This window comes from Mustelus asterias, chromosome 4, assembly GCF_964213995.1.
Source record: "Mustelus asterias chromosome 4, sMusAst1.hap1.1, whole genome shotgun sequence".
In the NCBI taxonomy this organism is placed as follows: Eukaryota; Metazoa; Chordata; class Chondrichthyes; order Carcharhiniformes; family Triakidae; genus Mustelus; species Mustelus asterias.
The window spans coordinates 29,820,114-29,838,783 of NC_135804.1; the positions used below are offsets into that span (position 1 = coordinate 29,820,114).

An 18,670-nucleotide genomic window follows, 5' to 3' on the forward strand; every position below is an offset into this window, starting at 1 on the left:
CCGGTCAAGCCTCACACCAGCGAGAATCACATTGGTCTCCATCAACGGAGACCAGACATGATGGCCTCGTCAGGGGCATCAAAGGCCATTGACACACACCTGGAGGTCAGGGTTATGGGTGGACAGTGCCCATGGGGCACTGTTAGGGTGCCCAGTGGGCACCAGGCACTCTAGTACTGCCCTCTGGGCACCATAGCTGTGCTGGGGGGAGGGAGGGGTTAGTGTCGGTGGGGCACTGCCGCGAGAGGCACGGGGAGGGCTCTGCAGGGGTGGTGATCAGCAGGGGTGTGGAACTTTGCAGACGGGGAGGAGATTGGCGGAATGGGCTAGCTCTGAATGGGTGGTCTTCGGCAGGGGAAGGGGAGCTCTGCAGGGGTGGTGATCGATGGGTAGTGGGAAAATCTCTGCAGCTTGCGCATGATGGTGGGGAGGGGAGAATCAGTGGGGTGGGGGGGAACCCTGCAGGAGTGGTGAATGATGGGGGAGCCTCTGCAGGTATGGTGATCGGTGGGAGAGTGACTCTGCATACAGTGGGTGATCGGTGCAGGGAGGAGCTCTGCAGACAGGATTGATCGGAAGGGTGAGGGGAACTCTGCAAGAGTGGTGATAGGCGGGGGGAGTCTCTGCAGGGGTGGTGATCGTTGGGGGGGTATCTCTGCAGGGGTGATAATTGGTGGGGTGGATCTCTACAGAAGGGGGTTGATGGGCGGGAGGGGAATCTCTGCAGGGGTGGTGATTGGCAGGAGGGGAGCTCCACAGGGGTAGCGATCAGCAGGGGGAGGGGATCTCTTTATACAGTGAATTGGAGTGAACAGCAGGGCCTTATATTACCTGCTGCTTACAAGGTGGAAAGCCTCCCTTTGGACCTCCAGCTTTGAGAGCCTGTTAAGGCTTTATGCAGGGAGCTAACAGCCTCGGTAGCTCAGTTGGTTGATAACTGAACATTGTTTTAAATCCTACATGAGGTAATTCAATTTCTTCTTCAGTATTTTTTCAAAATGCTGTTTAATGGATTTTTAACAAAAGAATTGCAACATTGCTCCACACTCTGAATTCATTGTGTTCTCAGCACCCTACTCTGCACCTTGTACACCTCTGACTGTGTGGCCAAATTCCTCTCCAACTCAATTTTCAAGTTTGCTGATGACACCACCATAGTGGGTCAGATCTCAAACAATGATGAGACAGAGTACAGGAATGAGATAGAGAATCTGGTGGACTGGTGTGGCAACAATAATCTCCTTCAATGTCAACAAAATGAAGGAGAATGTCATCAACTTCAGGAAGCATCGAGGAGAACATGCCCCTGTCTACATCAACAGGGACGAAGTAGAAAGGGTCGAGAGCTTCAAGTTTTTAGGTGTCCAGATCACCAACTACCTGTCCTGATCCCCCATGCCGACACTATAGATAAGAAAGCCCACCAACGCCTCTACTTTCTCAGAAGACTAAGGAAATTTGGCATGTCAGCTGCGACTCTCACCAACTTTTACAGACGCACCATAGAAAGCATTCTTTCTGGTTATATCACAGCTTGGTATGGCTCCTGCTCTGCACAAGACCACAAGAAACTACAGAAGGTCGTGAATGTAGCCCAATCCATCATGCAAACCAGCCTCCCATCCATTGACTCTGTTTACACTTCCCGCTGCCTCGGCAAAGCAATCAGCATAATTAAGAACCCCACACACCCCAGATATTCTCTCTTCCACCTTCTTCTGTCAGGAAAAAAATACAAAAGTCTGAGGTCATGTACCACCAACACAAGAATAGCTTCTTCCTTGCGTCCATCAGACTTTTGAATGGACCTATCTTACATTAAGTTGATCTTTCTCTACACCCTAGCTATAATTGTAACACTATATTCTGCATTTTCTTGTTTCCTTCTCTATGAACAGTCTGCTTTGTATAGCGCGCAAGAAACAATACTTTTCACTGTATGCTAATACATGTGACAATAATAAATCAAATCAAAATCATTGGAAGCTGGGAACCTCATTTACTGAAATTTCCAGATTGTTTATCTTCATTATTCACTAGATCAGGGGAAGCATGATTTACAGAAGGAACCATTGATAAATTATAGGTAAAGTGGATACAAGAACTTTTAATTCGTTAAGGACTACACAGATGCACAAAATGGATAACTTTAACCTTTAGGGCGGCATGGTGGCACAATGGTTAGCACTGCTGCCTCAGTGCCAGGGGCTTGGGTTCGATTCCCGTCTTGGGTCATTGTGCAGAGTCTGCACGTTCTCCTCGTGTCTGGGTTTCCTCTGGGTGCTCTGGTTTACTCCCACAGTCCAAAAGACGTGCTGATTAGGTGCATTGGCTATGATAAATTCTCCCTCAGTATAGGGTTAAGTTGATTAGCCATGCTGAATTGCCCCTTAGTGTCAGGGGGACTGGCAGGGTAAATGTGTGGGGTTTATGGCAGATCGGGCCTGGATGGGATTGTTGTTGGTGCAGGCTCGATGGGCCAAATGGCCTCCTTCTGCACTGTAAGAATTCTAGGTACCAAAACAGGTACCAGAGTGTGGCAACTAAGGGATTTTCACAGTAACTTCATTATCGTTAGTGTTAATGTAAGCCTTCTTGCGACACTAGGAAATAAACTTTTAAAGCTTTATTGTTAGTCTGTATCAATCCAACTTCTTGGTTTAAATGCAGCAGCTGAACTCTGAGACTGCATTTAATTAGTTGTAAAGCAATTTAGGATGCCACCAAACTTGAGAGATTCGAGAAACTGGATTGTTCTGCATAAAGCAGATAAAGTTTAAAGTTTATTAGTGTCACAAGTAGGCTTACATTAACACTGCAATGAAGTTACTGTGAAAATCCCCTAGTTGCCACACTCGGCATTTGTTCGGCTACACTGAGGAAGAATTTAGCATGGCCAATGCACCTAACCAGCATGTCTTTCAGACTGTGGGAGGAAACCAGAGCACCCGGAGGAAACCCACACAGACACGGGGAGAACATGCAATGACCCAAGCTGAGAATCGAACTTGGGTCCCTGGTGCTGTGAGGCAGTGCAAACCACTGTGCCACCGTGATATGGGTTAAGAGGAGATTTGGTGGAGGTGTTCAAAATCACAAGTGATAACCAAAGAACACAGATGTTCAGTGATTGGCAAAAGAACCAGAAGAGACTTAAATAAACATTTTTTACATGTTGAGCTGTTGTGATCTGGAATGCATGGCCTGAAAGATCTTGGGTTAGGTCAAATCTTGAATACTAAAAGGAAAGGAAAACCTGCTTTTATATAGTATATTTCCCAACTTCATGGCATTTCAAATCATTTTACAACCAATTAATTCGGGAAGAGTAGCGAAGTGTTTATGTTACCGCATGAGTAACTGCAGGAACCTTGACCAATGCTCTGCAGATGTGAGTTCAACTACCTCCATTACAGGTCAAATTCAATTAATTAAATAAATCTGGAATAAAAATCTAGTATCAGCAAAAGTGACCAAGAAACTGCAGGATTGTCATTAATATCCTTTAGGGGATGAAACCTATCATTCTTACCCCGTATAGCTTACAAGTGATTCCAGACAGCAATTTTGTTGACTTTTAGCTGGCCTCTAAAATGGCCAAGCAAGCCATTCACTTGTATTAAGGCACTATGAAAATATTGGATAAGAATAAAACTAGATGAACCACCTGGCATTATCCTAACCATGGGGGATGACAAAGTCACACACAAATCAGTAAGCCCTGTAAACTCCTCCTCACTAGCATCTGGGGCTGGTGCTAAATTTGAGGAAGCTGTCCCATAGATTAGTCAAGCAACAGCTGAACATGACAATGTAAAAAATAGGAGCAGGTGTAGACAATTGAGCCCATGGAGTCTGCTCTATCATTCAATAAGATCACGGCTGATTTGATTGTGGTCTCAACTCCACTTCCCTGCCTGCATCGCATCACCCCTCCCCACCACCCCATAACCCTTGATTCCCTTGTAAATCAAAAATGTGTCCAACTGAGCCTTGAATATATTCAATGACCCACCTCCACTGCTCTGTGAGGCAGAGAATTTCAAAGATTAACAATCCTCTGAGAGAAAAAGATCCTCATCTCTGTCAAATGAGAGACCATTTGATCTGAGGTTATACTCCATGGTTCTTTATTCCCCCACAAGAGGAATATCTTTTCAGCATCTACCCTGACATGCTTCTTCAGAGTCTTATCTGTTTCAATAACCTGAGAACATAGTTTCCCCTTGCTGGGTGAATGGAGCACCAACACCACTGAAGCAGCTCAACACCATACAGGACAAAATATTTTACATCACTTTGCTGATGATTGAGAATAGATTGATTGGACAGTAATTGCCAGCATTAGATTTATCTTGCTATTCTGGACAGGAGGACAGGGCATATCTGGGTAATTTTCCACATTGTCAGGCAGATGCCAGTGTTGAAGCTATACTGAACAGCTTGGCTACTTTTGAAGCACAAGTCTTTGGTACTATTGTTGGGATGTTGTCAGGACCCATAGCCTTTGCAGTATCCAGTGCCTTCAGCCATTTCTTAATAACACGTGGAGTGAATCAAATTGGCTGCAGACTGGCATTTGTGATGGTGGAAACCTCAGGAAGAGGCTGAGATGGATCATCCACTCACGTACGTCTTGCTAAAGATGATTGTATTGCATTGAATGGTATTCTGTGAGGAGTGACTCACATGACTGCCCAAAGTTCTGCCATCACCTGCGAGGCACAAATCAAGAGGCGCTCACCACTTGCCTCACTGACTACAGCTACACAACATACAAGGAGCTCAACACTATCCAGGACAAATCAATCTGCTTGATCGGTACCCAATCCACCATTTTAAATATTCACTCCCCCCACCATTGATGCAATATGGCTGCAGCCTGTAACAACTGCAAGATGCACCACAACAACTCATAAGGCCTCTTCGACAGCATCTACAAACCCACAACATTTGCTACTCAGGAGGGCATAGGCACATGGGAACACGTCACAAACCATTCTGATTTGAAAATATACTGCCATTTCTTCATTAACGCTGCATCAGAATCCTGCATTGTGGGAACATGGTTTGCACAGTTGAAGAAGGTGAGTCACCACCGTTTTTCTCTGTATTCCTCACAACAAAATGAATCATTTCCAACTTCTCTGCATTATATTTTAACTGCCACCCACCTGCTGCCAATTTGAATAACTTATGTTGTTTTGAAGTTTTACACTGTCTTCTTCACAGTTCACAATACTTCCAATTTTCATGTTGCCCTGTACAGCAAGATCTAGGTCATTAATATATTTCTGGAAGAGCTGGAATCCTAACACTGATCCCTGGGAAAGTCTACTTTATACTTTCCTCTAGTCTGAGAAACAACCATTCACCACTACTCTGTTTCCTGCTTCTCAACCAATTTTGTATCCATACTGGCACATTGCTGGTGCGCATTCACTGCCCAATACTCAATCATATAGATTAAAAATACAGGATAAATGTTTCATTATATCTAAATTAAACAACATTGAACTGAATATTAATATTATATCATGATATTAGTCAGCAGGATTCCATCCTGCTCTGCCCAAGACTGCAAGGATCTACAAAAGGTCGTGAATGTAGTCCAATCCATCACACAAACCAGCCTCCCATCCACTGACTCTGTCTATACTTCCCGCTGCCTCAGTAAAGCAGCCAGCATAATTAAGGACCCCACGCACCCTGGACATTCTCTCTTCCACCTTCTTCCTTCGGGAAAAAAATACAAAAGTTTGAGGTCACGTACCAACCGACCCAAGAACAGCGTCTTCCCTGCTGCTCTCAGACTTTTGAATGGACTTACTTTGCATTAAGTTGATCTTTCTCTACACCCTAGCAATGAATGTAACACTACATTCTGCACTCTCTCGTTTCCTTCTCTATGAATGGTATGTTTGTCTGTATAGCGCACAAGAAACAATACTTTTCACTGTATGTTAATACATGTGACAATAATAAATAAAATCAAAATATAAGAATAATCAAAAATGGTGGAATTTAGCAAATTGTATAAGGCAGAATTGGCTGTACTTTGCCACAAATGTTATTTACTTAGTGAATTTATTGGTCAACAACACCCTAGCATTAATAATTTCTTCCAATTCTACTGCAAACACTCTGTATAGTAGCATGAGATTAAGATTTTTCTGAAACAGTAGGATTGTCTCAGTTGGTTCAGTAGTAATGCATCTCTGAATCCGAAAGATGTGTGTTTAAGTTTCACTCCAGGTACATGACCACATTAACTGGTACATCAGTGGAATACTGAGGGAGTGCAGCACTGTTAGTGGTGTTGTCTTTCAGACAAGACATTGGCCTGGTAAGAGGCACAGCAACTTCTGGAACATGCATTGCAGCACCATCCTGCACTGCTCCGCTGCACTCACTAGCCTCAAGATTAAAACATAAGAAATATGCTGATTGCTCAATAATAAAAAAAGCTAAGTTCCCTTCAATATTTTAGAGTTGGTGTTTCCAGTCAGGAAAACCCTCCACAGTCAGTTTGTCAATACTTAATGAGGACACCAGCACTGCTTTCAACTTCAAAACAACCATTAGACACAGATTTTTCAACTCTCCTCAAATTTATCTGAACATGTAACATGGTCTAACTTTTTAAATGTTTCAAAGTATGTGACTTTCCCAAAAGATTTATCAGACATTTTACATGTATCTGCCCTTTTAACATAATTTATCTGACTTTTAAAATATTTTTCAAATTATTCTTATCAAAGTTATTTGACCTTTTAAAATAATTTTAATTTATCATTTTTTGAAATGATTCTTTATCAAATTTATCTAGTTCCAATGACTTTACATGACAAACAGTGGAGCTCCAACAACACTCAAGTAGCATAATATTATCCAGGACAAAGCATCCTGCTTGATTGGCATTCCAACTGCAAACATTCACTCTCTCCTTCACCAATGTACAGTAGCAGCAGTGTGTACCACCCACAAGATGAACTCACCATGCCTCCTTACACAGCGCTTTCCAATCCCACGACCACCACCATTTAGAAGGAAAAGCACATGAGATGTAAAGTGAGCTGATAAGGCGGATGCATAATTTGCTTAGCGGTAGGAAACAGAGGGTAATGACAGACAGCTGCTTCAGTGACTGGGGGCCAGTGACCAGTGGTGACCTGTAGGGATCCATGCTGGGCCCCCTATTGTTCGTCATTTATATAAATAACATAGATTACTATGTGGGGGGTAGGATCAGTAAATTTGCCTATAACACAAATATTGGTTGGGTGTTAACAGTGAGGTCTTGGGTTATAGGAAGACACAGACGAGATTGTCAAATAGGCAGATAAGTGGCAGATGGAATTTAACCCTGAAAAGTGTGAGGTGATATATTTTGGAAGAAGTAATTTGACAAGGAAGTATACTATGAAAAGTCTGACACTGGGAAGTTCCTTTGGAATATTGTGAGCAGTTTTGGGCCCCATATAGAACATAGAACAGTACAGCACAGAACAGGCCCTTCGGCCCACGATGTTGTGCCGAGCTTTATCTGAAACCAAGATCAAGCTATCCCACTCCCTATCATCCTGGTGTGCTCCATGTGCCTATCCAATAACCGCTTAAATGTTCCTAAAGTGTCTGGACTCCACTATCACTGCAGGCAGTCCATTCCACACCCCAACCACTCTCTGCGTAAAGAACCTACCTCTGATATCCTTCCTATATCTCCCACCATGAACCCTATAGTTATGCCCCCTTGTAATAGCTCCATCCACCCGAGGAAATTGTCTTTGAATGTTCACACTATCTATCCCCTTCATCATTTTACAAACCTCTTATAGAAACATATAAGATTATGAAGGGAATAGATAATATAGAAGCAGGGAGGTTGTTTCCACTGGCGGGTGAAACTAGAACTAGGGGACATAGCCTCAAAATAAGGGGAAGCAGATTTAGGACCGAGTTGAGGAGGAACTTCTTCACACAAAGGGTTGTGAATCTGTGGAATTCCCTGTCCAGTGAAGCAGTTGAGGCTACCTCATTGAATGTTTTCAAGGCAAGGATAGATAGATTTTTGAACAGTAAAGGAATTAAGGGTTATGGTGAGCGGGCGGATAAGTGGAGCTGAGTCCACAAAAAGATCTTATTGAATGGCGGAGCAGACTCGAGGGGCCAGATGGCCTCCTCCTGCTCCTAGTTCTTATGTTCTTATAGAATATACATAGGTGTGTGTGTGTATGGCTGTGTGTAATATATCTCCAATCTCCTGAAGCAAAACGCGGAGGGCAGCTTGAGGTGACAGAGCTACTTTAATGAATGAATCTCCCCTCGACATTCCCTCATTCCCGATCCCTGGGCCGGATTCATTTACGAACTCTGGGAATCTTGTCTCCCAGGGGAATCCCGAAGATGATCTGCAGCAGCTACGGAAGGATGTGCTGGCCTTGGAAAGGGTCCAGCGGAGGTTCATAAGAATGATCCCTGGAATGAAGAGCTTGTCATATGAGGAATGGTTGAGGACTCTGGGTCTGTACTCATTGGAGTTTAGAAGAATGGGGGGGATCTTATTGAAACTTACAGGATACTGCGAGGCCTGGATAGAGTGGACGTGGAGAGGATGTTTTCACTTTTAGCAAAAACTAGAATCAGAGGGCACAACCTCAGGCTAAAGGGACGATCCTTTAAAACAGCGATGAGGAGGAATTTCTTCAGCCAGAGAGTGATGAATCTGTGGAACTCTTTGCCGTAGAAGGCTGTGGAGGCCAGGTCATTGAGTGTCTTTAAGACAGAGACAGATAGGTTCTCGATTAATAAGGGGATCAGGGGTTATGCGGAAAAGGCAGGAAAATGGGGATGAGAAAAATATCAGCCATGATTGAATGGCGGAGCAAACTCAATAGGCCGAGTGGCCTAATTCTGCTCCTATGTCTTATGGTCTTATCGTCTTAAGTTCCAAAGAACAAAGGGATCTTGGCATGTTTGTCCATAGATCTCTGAAAGTGGAAAGGCAGGTTAATAGGGAGGTGAAAAAGGCAAATGGCAAACTCGTCTTTATCAATTGCGGTATAGATTATAAAAGCATAGAGAACATTTTGGTGAGGCCAAGTTGCAGTACTGATCGCCACATTAGAATCATAGAAACCCTACAGTGCAGAAAGAGGCCATTTGGCCCATCGAGTCTGTACCGACCACAATCCCACCCAGGCCCTACCCCCATATTCCTACATATTTACCCGCTAATCCCTGTAACCTGTGCATCTCAGGACACTAAGGGGTAATTTTAGCACCCTCAATCAACCAACCCGCACATCTTTGGACTGTGGGAGGAAACCGGAGCACCTGGAGGAAACCTACGCAGACACGGGGAGAATGTGCAAACTCCACACAGACAGTGACCCAAGCCGGGAATCGAACCCAGGTCCCTGGAGCTGTGAAGCAGCAGTGCTAACCACTGTGCTACTGTGCCGCCCATTATAGGAAGGATGTGATTGCACTGGAAGTGGTGCAGAGGAGATTCACCAGGATGTTGCCTGGGATGGAACATTTAAGTTATAAAAAGAGGTTGGCAAGGCTTGGGTTGTTTTCTCTGGAGCAGAGAAGACGGGGGGGGACATAATTAAGATTATGAGGGGCATGGACAGGTTGGATAGGGAGCAGCTGTTCCCCTTAGTTGAAGGGTCAGTTTCGAGAGGACACAAGTTAAAAATGTGGGGTAGGAGGTTTAGGGGGGATTTGAGAAAAAACCTCTTTACCCAGAGGGTGGTGACAATGTGTAATGCACTGCCTGGGAGGGTGGTGGAGGCGGGGTGCCTCACATCCTTTAAAAAGTATCTGGATGAGTATTTGGCATGCCATAACATTCAAGGCTATGGGCCAAGTGCTGGCAAATGGAATGAGGTGGGCAGATCAGGACCTTTCATGCGTCGATGCAGATTCGATGGGCCAAAGGACCTCTTCTGCACTGTAATATTCTGTGATTCTGTAACAAGGACACATGGGGCCACCACCACCTAGAAGTTCTGCTTGGAAACCACTCACCATCCTGATTTGGAAATATATTGCCATTCCTTCATCTTCAATGGATTAAGATCCTGGAACTCTCTCCCTAGCAGCACAGTGGATGTACTTACACCACATGGACCACAACGGTTCAAGATGGCAAGTCACCACCACCATTTAGGAATGGGTAATAAATGCTGGCTGGGCCAATGATACCCACACCCCCATGAATTCATTTTAAAAAGCTTAATCTTGACAGATAGTATGAATGTGACTTATATTCACTACAAACAATGATCTGTCCTTTTCACCGAATTTAAGTAACAAAGCAGGGTCAGTCGGACTAGCTAAATTGCTATATAGAAGCGGAACATGACAGGCCGAATGGCTGTGCTGTAACCATTCTATGATTTTCCCTGTGACAACACATATTTATGTTGATGTTTGAATGTCTCTGGTCCTGACTCATTGACTTTGGAACGCATGCGCGGTTCATTTGAATGGGTGGGTTTTTGCAGGATCCACGCATTTTGCCGAAAGATAAGGAAGATCAAATCGAAGCGCACAACATTTTGCAGTAGATGTATTCTTACATAAACTGGTTGCACCAGTTGCAATTAGGGTTTGATTGTTTCGAATCAGGTTGCGACACGACGATCGAGAATCCGAAAGCAGTCTCAGCTTCCGAGTGAAACCAACATGGTGTTTTCATTAAAGGCGATTCTGGCTTTTCCGAAACGTTTCCCAATAAGGGATCACTGGATCCCGGTGAGAAATTGCAATCTTGCCTCTTGCACTCAAAACATCAATATAACAAGTAAGTGATCACGAGACATTTCGTCGATTTTCTTGTTCTGAACAGACTATCTTTTCAAATTTACATTGGGTGAACATATTTTAAGTACACATTCATTTGCAACTTTTAAAAAAAATCTGAAATGTTTTTTTTCTAATTTAAATCAACTCCGTGTCCAAAACGTAAATTTCAAACATTTATTTTAAGACTTCATATTTTGCTTTTGTGGTAACATCTGTAAGCGTGACATGCATTTTTGTTTGATGATACGTTTATTCCAGGAACGTTTCTTCTGTGAAATGCAGATGTTAACTTTTTGGTTAAATGTTTTTATTCGTCTTTGCTTCCAGAACAGCAAGAATGTCAGAATCCTGTGCCTGTCCCAAGTGGAGCCCGACAGTCTCCCATTGACATAAACACTGCTGTTAGTGTGTACGATCCGCAACTGAAACCACTAAAAATCTCGTATGATCCGAGTAATTGTCTTCTACTCAGGAACAACGGCTATTTTTTCCAGGTGGAATTTGAAGACTCCAAAGACAGCTCAGGTTTGGAAAATGAACCGATTTGTCTTCTGAAAGTTTTAATGTTTAAACACATGTGTGATCAAGGCGCCTCAGAGCAACGTTGTAATTGGTGTATTTCCACTCAGTCCTTCCGACTGGACTCAAAACAGACAGCGTTCTGTTTACTAAGCAAGAGTGAAACTTGCTTCGGTGATAGTTCAGTGTTTGCATGCAAGCTCAGAGGGCCACCTTCAGCAGTAAAGTTTAAATATTTAACTGGTCCAAGGAAAGTGAGTGGATACATTCTTTAAAAAATGATCTCTGATATGATTCATAACTTCGGAAATTATAAGCTATCTTGCACACCTTTTGTGCATAGAAACATGGAAAATTTAGGGCACTGGTTGCCATTCAGCCCATCGTGTCTGCTGACAAAGAAGAGCTAATCCCACTTTCCAGCCCTTTTTCCATAGCTCTGTAGATTACAGCGCGTCAAGTGCACATCCAAGTATTTTTAAAATGTGATGAGGTTTTCTTCCTTTCAGGCAATGGTTTCCAGACTACATCATATGGGTGTAAAAATCTTTCTTCAACTCAGTCTTATTCTGCCCACCTATTACACCTATTTGGAGTGGCACAATGGCACACTGGTTAGCACTGCTGCCTCACAGCTCCAGGGACCTGGGTTCGATTCCTGGCTTGGGTCACTGTCTGTGCAGAGTCTGCACATCCTCCCCGTGTCTGCATGGGTTTCCTCCAGGTGCTCCGGTTTCCTCCCACAGTCCAAAGGTGTGCGGGTTAGGTGCATTGGCCATGCTAAAATGCCCTTTAGTGTCCTGGGATACGTAGTTAGAGGGATTAATGGGGTAAATATGTGGGGTTATGGGATAGAGCCTGGATGGGATTGCTGTTGGTGCAGGCTCAATGGGCTGATTGGCCTCCTTCTGAATTGTAGGGATTCTGTGATTCTTTACTTTAAATCAATATCCATTCCATCATTCCCAAAACGACATGTTTGAATCCCAATTAAGTTTCCACCCCGACATAGAACCAATGGAGAGGCATTAGAGGAAGATGGTGTGGGTAACTGTGTCAAAGGCTGCAAACAGGTGGAGAAGCACAAAGAAATCAAGTTTATTTTTGTCACACCATCATTCTCTAACATCTGCACTGTCATCCAGCTTGCTAGGACTCACCTGGTTGCATTCTCATCTATCTAATCATAGCCAAATACTCCCACACCTTTACCTTTGGTGTTCCCTAAGGATGTATCCTTTGTCTCCTATTTCTTAAATACGTGCTGCCCCTCAGTGACATCATCTGAAAGCACAGCATTAGTTTTTGCATGAATAGTATTTTGAATAGTATTTTATACTATTCTATAATAACCACCTTTCACAGCGTCGGCCAATAAAGCAAAATATCCGTTCTGCTTTCTTAAACAGTTTATCCACCTATCCTACCTTTAGAAATTTGATGACATGCAATCCAAGGTTCCTTTATTCCTCTGCAATTTTCTGAATTAGGGACTGGTGAATGGGTGAGGGCAAGATCAAGTAGGCTTTCCCTCTTGCTGGTTCTCTCACTACCTGCTGCAGGCCTTATCTTGCAGATTTTGTTCAGGACTCTGCCAGCTCAGTCACTGATGGTGCTACCAGGCTAATGTTAGGAATCAACATTGAAGTTCCCACCTGGAGTATATTTTGTGCTCTTGCTACCCTCAATGCTTCTTCTTGAATTTCTGTCTACATCTCCCTATCAGATTTTTGTGAGGAAGAATATGAGGAGGAAATGAGAGATCATAATGAGAGAGGCATGATCATAATGCCTACACTGATCTTTATTCATCCAGTAATGCTGACAAACCTGAACACATGACAATTTCTGCATTTGTTGCTTGTGTTTCAGGAAATAACTACAAATTATATAATTCCCTTCAACTAGATCTGAAAAATTCCATGAAGAGAGAGATTCTCCTTGTTGCCATTAAGGTGATCAATGCCTTAAACCTTTATGTGACCAGATCCTTTCATGCAGCCTAACAGCATATTAGCCAAATACGTTAACTAAAGATGCACTCATACATCAACCTTTGGCAGGGTAAATTCTCTCATCACTTTCTCTATTGAAAGCAGCTAACACCATGATATAGTTCTACACTCTTTCAGAATGGTAGCCATTCCCAAAGTGTAGTTCATTGACAATTGCATCACTGTGCTATAAAGTGTTATATATTCCCCAATTTCTGAATGAAATAATGTTTCCAAGTTAAAGTTTGAATTTACGCCTTTCAAACACAGGCTACTTCTTGGAAAGGTACAGCAACTAGTCATGTTCTATATTCCCTGGTCGCTTTAGAATTTTAAAACAGACTGTAATTGGCTAGATCTTCATTTGTGTGCCAATACCATGCACAGCTCAATCAGTCCTGTCCGTAGTGAATATACATGACAGATGCTTGTCACTGTTGCAGAGTGTGATACAGCATGCTTCCAAGTCCTTGAAGCCAATACTCAAGTATCCTTTACACAATTGTCCTTTGTTTTATCTTAACCACTATCAAGACCAAGATATTCCTTCATAATCTTATTTCACCACATTCTAAGTGAGCTCAGCTGAAATAAAATTAACCAATAATATGAGGATCCCACCTGCATATGGAGTGAACCAGCTTCACCCATACCAGGCGGTGGTGTGAGCATGGACCAGTTGCATGGAAGCCACCAGAGCGCTGGAGACGTGTGCCCAAGAATTCTAAAGGCAAGTTGATCTGGACCTTCTGCAGACCTTATGAAAGTGAAAACACTGGAATCAAGGTGGAGATTTTGTTGGACATCCACCAAATCTTGAGAGCCAACCAGGTTCCTCAACTTCTCAATTATTGCACAATGGTTTAGAGTACCAGAGTGATCCCTCACCTAAAGTTGAAAGTACAGTTGAAATTCACAACCAAGAACTGTCAATGGAGCGAAGATGAGTGAACACTTCTGAAAACAAACATCGGTGTATACCAGTCTGTGGAAGCATGCACATTCATGAGGTGAAGCAGCACATCACCGGCAGATGATAAGGTGAAATAAGTGGCCTGGCACAGGCTTCTTGACTCTGCCACCACCACGCACACACACACTAATGTTGATGTTGAGGCGGCTCTGGTTGTCTTCATGGCCTGAGTGTTGTGCACCCACCACATAAACCTACTTTGGGAGGTAAAATGCAAGATAGATTCTACATTGTAACTTGGAAAGGCAGCATGATAAGCTAATTGGTCTTAATTGTTTGCTGTTTAATCAAATTTCGTTAACTTTGTTGTCAACTGAAAGTTTTAACCAAGAAAAGTAATATTTTTCTCACCGTTTAAAACAGCCTTTCCTTGGTTCAATATAGTTTCTGCATTTAATTTTAATTTTAATCTTGTCCGGCAATGGAGGGGTATGTTGTTATGTTAATAGTCACTTGGAATTCTTATTGATTAACCAGGCCTTGTGCAATGGCAAGTTGACATAACACGGAATGATCTCTGGTTACAAATATTGAGTTAAACTTTCAACAATTTGGTAGAGTCATCAGTTCCATAATTAGCTAGTAGGCAAATTCCTAATTGTTTTTGATTGTCTCTTGCCATTATTATAAAGTTATGTTGGCAGTTCAGACACCAATACGAGATTGATGATCTGTAGTATTGATTATTTTTACTTTAAAAATAATTTGTGCTGCCTTTTCCTTTTTCCTAACTTGCATCTGTGTTTACTTGTATCTGGCTGCACTAGTTATGCAATATATGTGGTTAGTTTAGATCAGCAGAATAAGTCTTAGCCAACAGAACTCTCTGTTGCAGGGGTTGCGAAACCAGAGAAGAGCCGAGGCTAGGTGGGGGTGGCCCAAGAAGAGCCAAAGCCGGGCAGGAAGGCTGGGGGGTCATTGGGCTCAAGATGAGCTGGGGGGCTGTCGAGATGAGCTGAGGCAGGTGCTGGGGGAGGGGTCCAACAAGAGTCTGGGCGGCGGAGCAGGAAGAACCAAGGGGGCCGAGAAGAGTCGAGGGTGGTGCTGGGGGGGGGGGGCACAGAAAGGTTGGGGCTGGCACAGAGCCTGAGAAGAGCCAGGGCTAGAGAGGTTCTGAAGCCATGTGGGCCCAAGAGGAAGGTGAGAATTGGTGGGTGAGAGTGGATGATTGTGTGTGAGAGTGGGTGAGGGTAAAGGAGTGAGTGTGTGCTCCCATTAAAAGTGACAAAAAAAGGTAAGACTTGGAAGTACTTGTTAAATAACAAAACATTTTTATTACAATAAATGTATAAATGTAAGACATAGAAACACCTTCTAACTTTGTTTTTGTATGAACATAAGAGCAATTTAGCCCCTCGAGCCCGCTCTGCCATTCAATACAATCATGGCTGATCCCATCTCAGCCTCAATTCCACTTTCCTGCCCGTTCTTCATAACCCTTCAACCCATTAGTAATTAAAAATCTGTCTATCTCCTTAAATTTTCTCAGTGTCCTGGCATCCACCACGCCCTGGACTAGTGAATTCCACAGATTCTTTGAGAGAAGTAGTTTCTCTTCATCTCCATTTTAAATCTGCTACTCCTAATCCTAGAACTATAATCTCTTGTTCCAGATTGCCCCACAAGAGGAAGCATCCGCTCTATTCTACTTTGTTAATACTTTTTATCATCTTATATACCTCAATTAAATCTCTTTCTTCTAAATTCTAGAGAGTATAGGCCTAAACTACCCAATCTCTCTCAGAATAGAATAAAAGTGTCATAGAATCCCTGTAGTGCAGAAGGAAGCCATTCGGCCTATTGAGGCTACACCAACAACAATCCCACCCAGGCCCTATCCCCATAACTCTACATTTTAACCCTACTAATCCTCCTGACACTAAGGGGCAATTTAACAAGGCTGATCAACCTAACCCACCCATCTTTTGACTGTGGGAGGAAACCGGGGCACCCGGAGGAAACCCACATAGACACAGGGAGAACGTGCAAACTCCACACAGTCACCCAAGACTGGAATTGAATCCAAGTCGCTGGTGCTGTGAGGCAGCATTGCTAACCACCCTCTTCATACGACTCTTCATCTCTGGAATCAATCTAGTGAACCTTCTCTAAACGGCCTCGAGTGCCACTATATCCTTCCTCAAATAAGGGGACCAAAACTGTATGCAGTACACCTGGTGCAGTCTCACCAATGCCTTGTATAGTTTCAGCAGCACTTCCTTACTTTTATACTCTATTCCTTTAGCTATAAATGCCAAAATTCCATTTGCTTGCCTCATTATCTGCTGTACCTGCTTACCAGTTTTCTGCGACTCATGCACGAGGACACCCAGATCCCTTTGCACCGAAGCATCCCAAAGTCTCTCTCCATTAAGATAATAAGTTGGTTTGCCATTTTTACGGCCAAAATGGATAACCTCGCACTTAACCACGTTAAACTCCATCTACCACATTTTGGTCCATTCACCCTATCTTTCTATATCCATTTGTAAATTTCTTATTTCCCCATTGCAACTTATTATCCTACCTATTTTAGTGCCATCTGCAAATTTGGTTATAGTACCTTTATTCCCTGTATCCAAGTCATTAATATAGAATGGAACAGTTGGCGCCTGAGGACCGAACCCTGTGACATCCCACTGGTTATCTTGCCAACCAGAAAAAAGACCCACTCTCCCGACTCTCTGTCTTCTGCCAGTTAGCTAGTCTTCTATCTAAGCTAATAAATTATCCCTAACCATACATTTTCTTACCTTGTGAATTAACCTTCTGTGCAGCACCTTAACAAACACCTTCCTGAAGTCCAGGTATCTACAGGATCCCCATTATCCACTTGGCTTGTTATATCTTTGAAGCGCTTTAGCAAATGAGTCAAATGTGATTTACCCTTCATAAAAACATGCTAACTCTGATGGGTCACATTATGACTTTCCAAATGTCCTGTTATTACTTCAATAATAATGGATTCTAACAATTTCCCAGCAACAGATGTTAAACTAACTGGTCTAAAGTTTCCTACTTTCTACCTCCCTCCCACCCTTTTTGAATAGAGACATTACATTGGCATTTTTTCCAATCCACTGGAACCTTTCCTGCATCCAGCAAATTTTGGAATATTATAACCAATGGATCCACTATCTCCGTTGGCACTTTCTTTAATACCCTCGGGACTTGTCTGCCTTCAATCCGAATAATTTGTTGAATACTATTGCCCCATTGATGATGATTGTTCTGAGTTCCTCCCTTTCTATTACCTCTGCATTATCTGTTACTATTGGGATGGTACTAATGTCCTCCACTGTGAAAATTAAGGTAAAATATTTATTTAGCGTTTGTGCCATTTCTATGTTCACACTAACTCCCCCGTGTTCATCCTCCAATGGGACCGACATTCACTTTAGATATTTATAGAAGTTTTTGCTTTTTTGAAAATATATTTTGTGCTAGTTTTCTTTCATAATTTACCTTTGCTCTTTTTATTACTTTTTTAGTTCCCTTTAGAACATAAGAAATAGGAGCAGGAGTAGGCCATCTAGCCCTCGAGCCTGCCCTGCCATTCAATAAGATCATGGCTGATCTGAAGTGGATCAGTTCCACTTACCTGCCTGATCCCTATAACTCCTAATTCCCTTACCGATCAGGAATCCATCTATCCGTGATTTAAACATATTCAACGAGGTAGCCTCCACCACTTCAGTGGGCAGAGAATTCCAGAGATTCACCACCCTCTGAGAGAAGAAGTTCCTCCTCAACTCTGTCCTAAACTGACCCCCCTTTATTTTGAGGCTGTCATTAATTTGAGGTCATTTTGAGGTTGTCATTAATTTTCTCACTTAGCCATGGATGAAATTTTCCCCTCTTACAATCTTTCTTCCTCTCTGAAATAGTTGGGAGGAATTGAATATCTCCTTAAACAACTGCCACTGCTCATCAACTGTCCTATCTTTCAGCCTTCCCGCCCAGTCCACTAGGGCCAAGTTTGTCCTCATGCCTATGTAATTACCTTTGTTTAACTCCAGGATGCGAGTGTGGGACTCCAGATTCTCACTCTCAAAAGAATGTTGAATTCTTCCATACAATGATCACCCTTCCTTAAAAGATCCTTAACTATGAGGCCACTAATTAATCCCTCTTGTTACACTGTACCAAGTCCAGAATAGCCTGCTTTCTGTTGGTTCCACAATAATTGCTCCAAGAAACAATCTCTAATAGATTGAATGAACTATCCCTTGAGACTACCCTAGCCAATTTGATTAATTCAGTCTATGTGCATATTAAAATAACCCTGATTATTGCTCCCAGTATTTCCTGGTTTATTCCTTGCCCCAGTGTAGAACAACTGTTTGGGGATGTTTGGATTACTCCCACC

General features: G+C 42.9%; 1 protein-coding gene across 2 annotated transcripts in view; it reads left to right on the forward strand.

Annotated features, from left to right (window-relative positions):
• Positions 1-10,472: 10,472 nt before the first annotated feature.
• The window catches only part of ca5a (carbonic anhydrase Va), a 43,321-nt gene continuing 35,123 nt past the window's right edge, over positions 10,473-18,670 (forward strand). For both annotated transcript variants that reach the window (XM_078210748.1, XM_078210749.1), the window contains exons 1-2: positions 10,473-10,813; positions 11,143-11,340. In XM_078210748.1, coding sequence (XP_078066874.1) covers positions 10,696-10,813; positions 11,143-11,340 — 316 coding nt within the window. In that variant the 5' untranslated portion in view covers positions 10,473-10,695. The remainder of the gene's footprint in view (positions 10,814-11,142; positions 11,341-18,670) is intronic.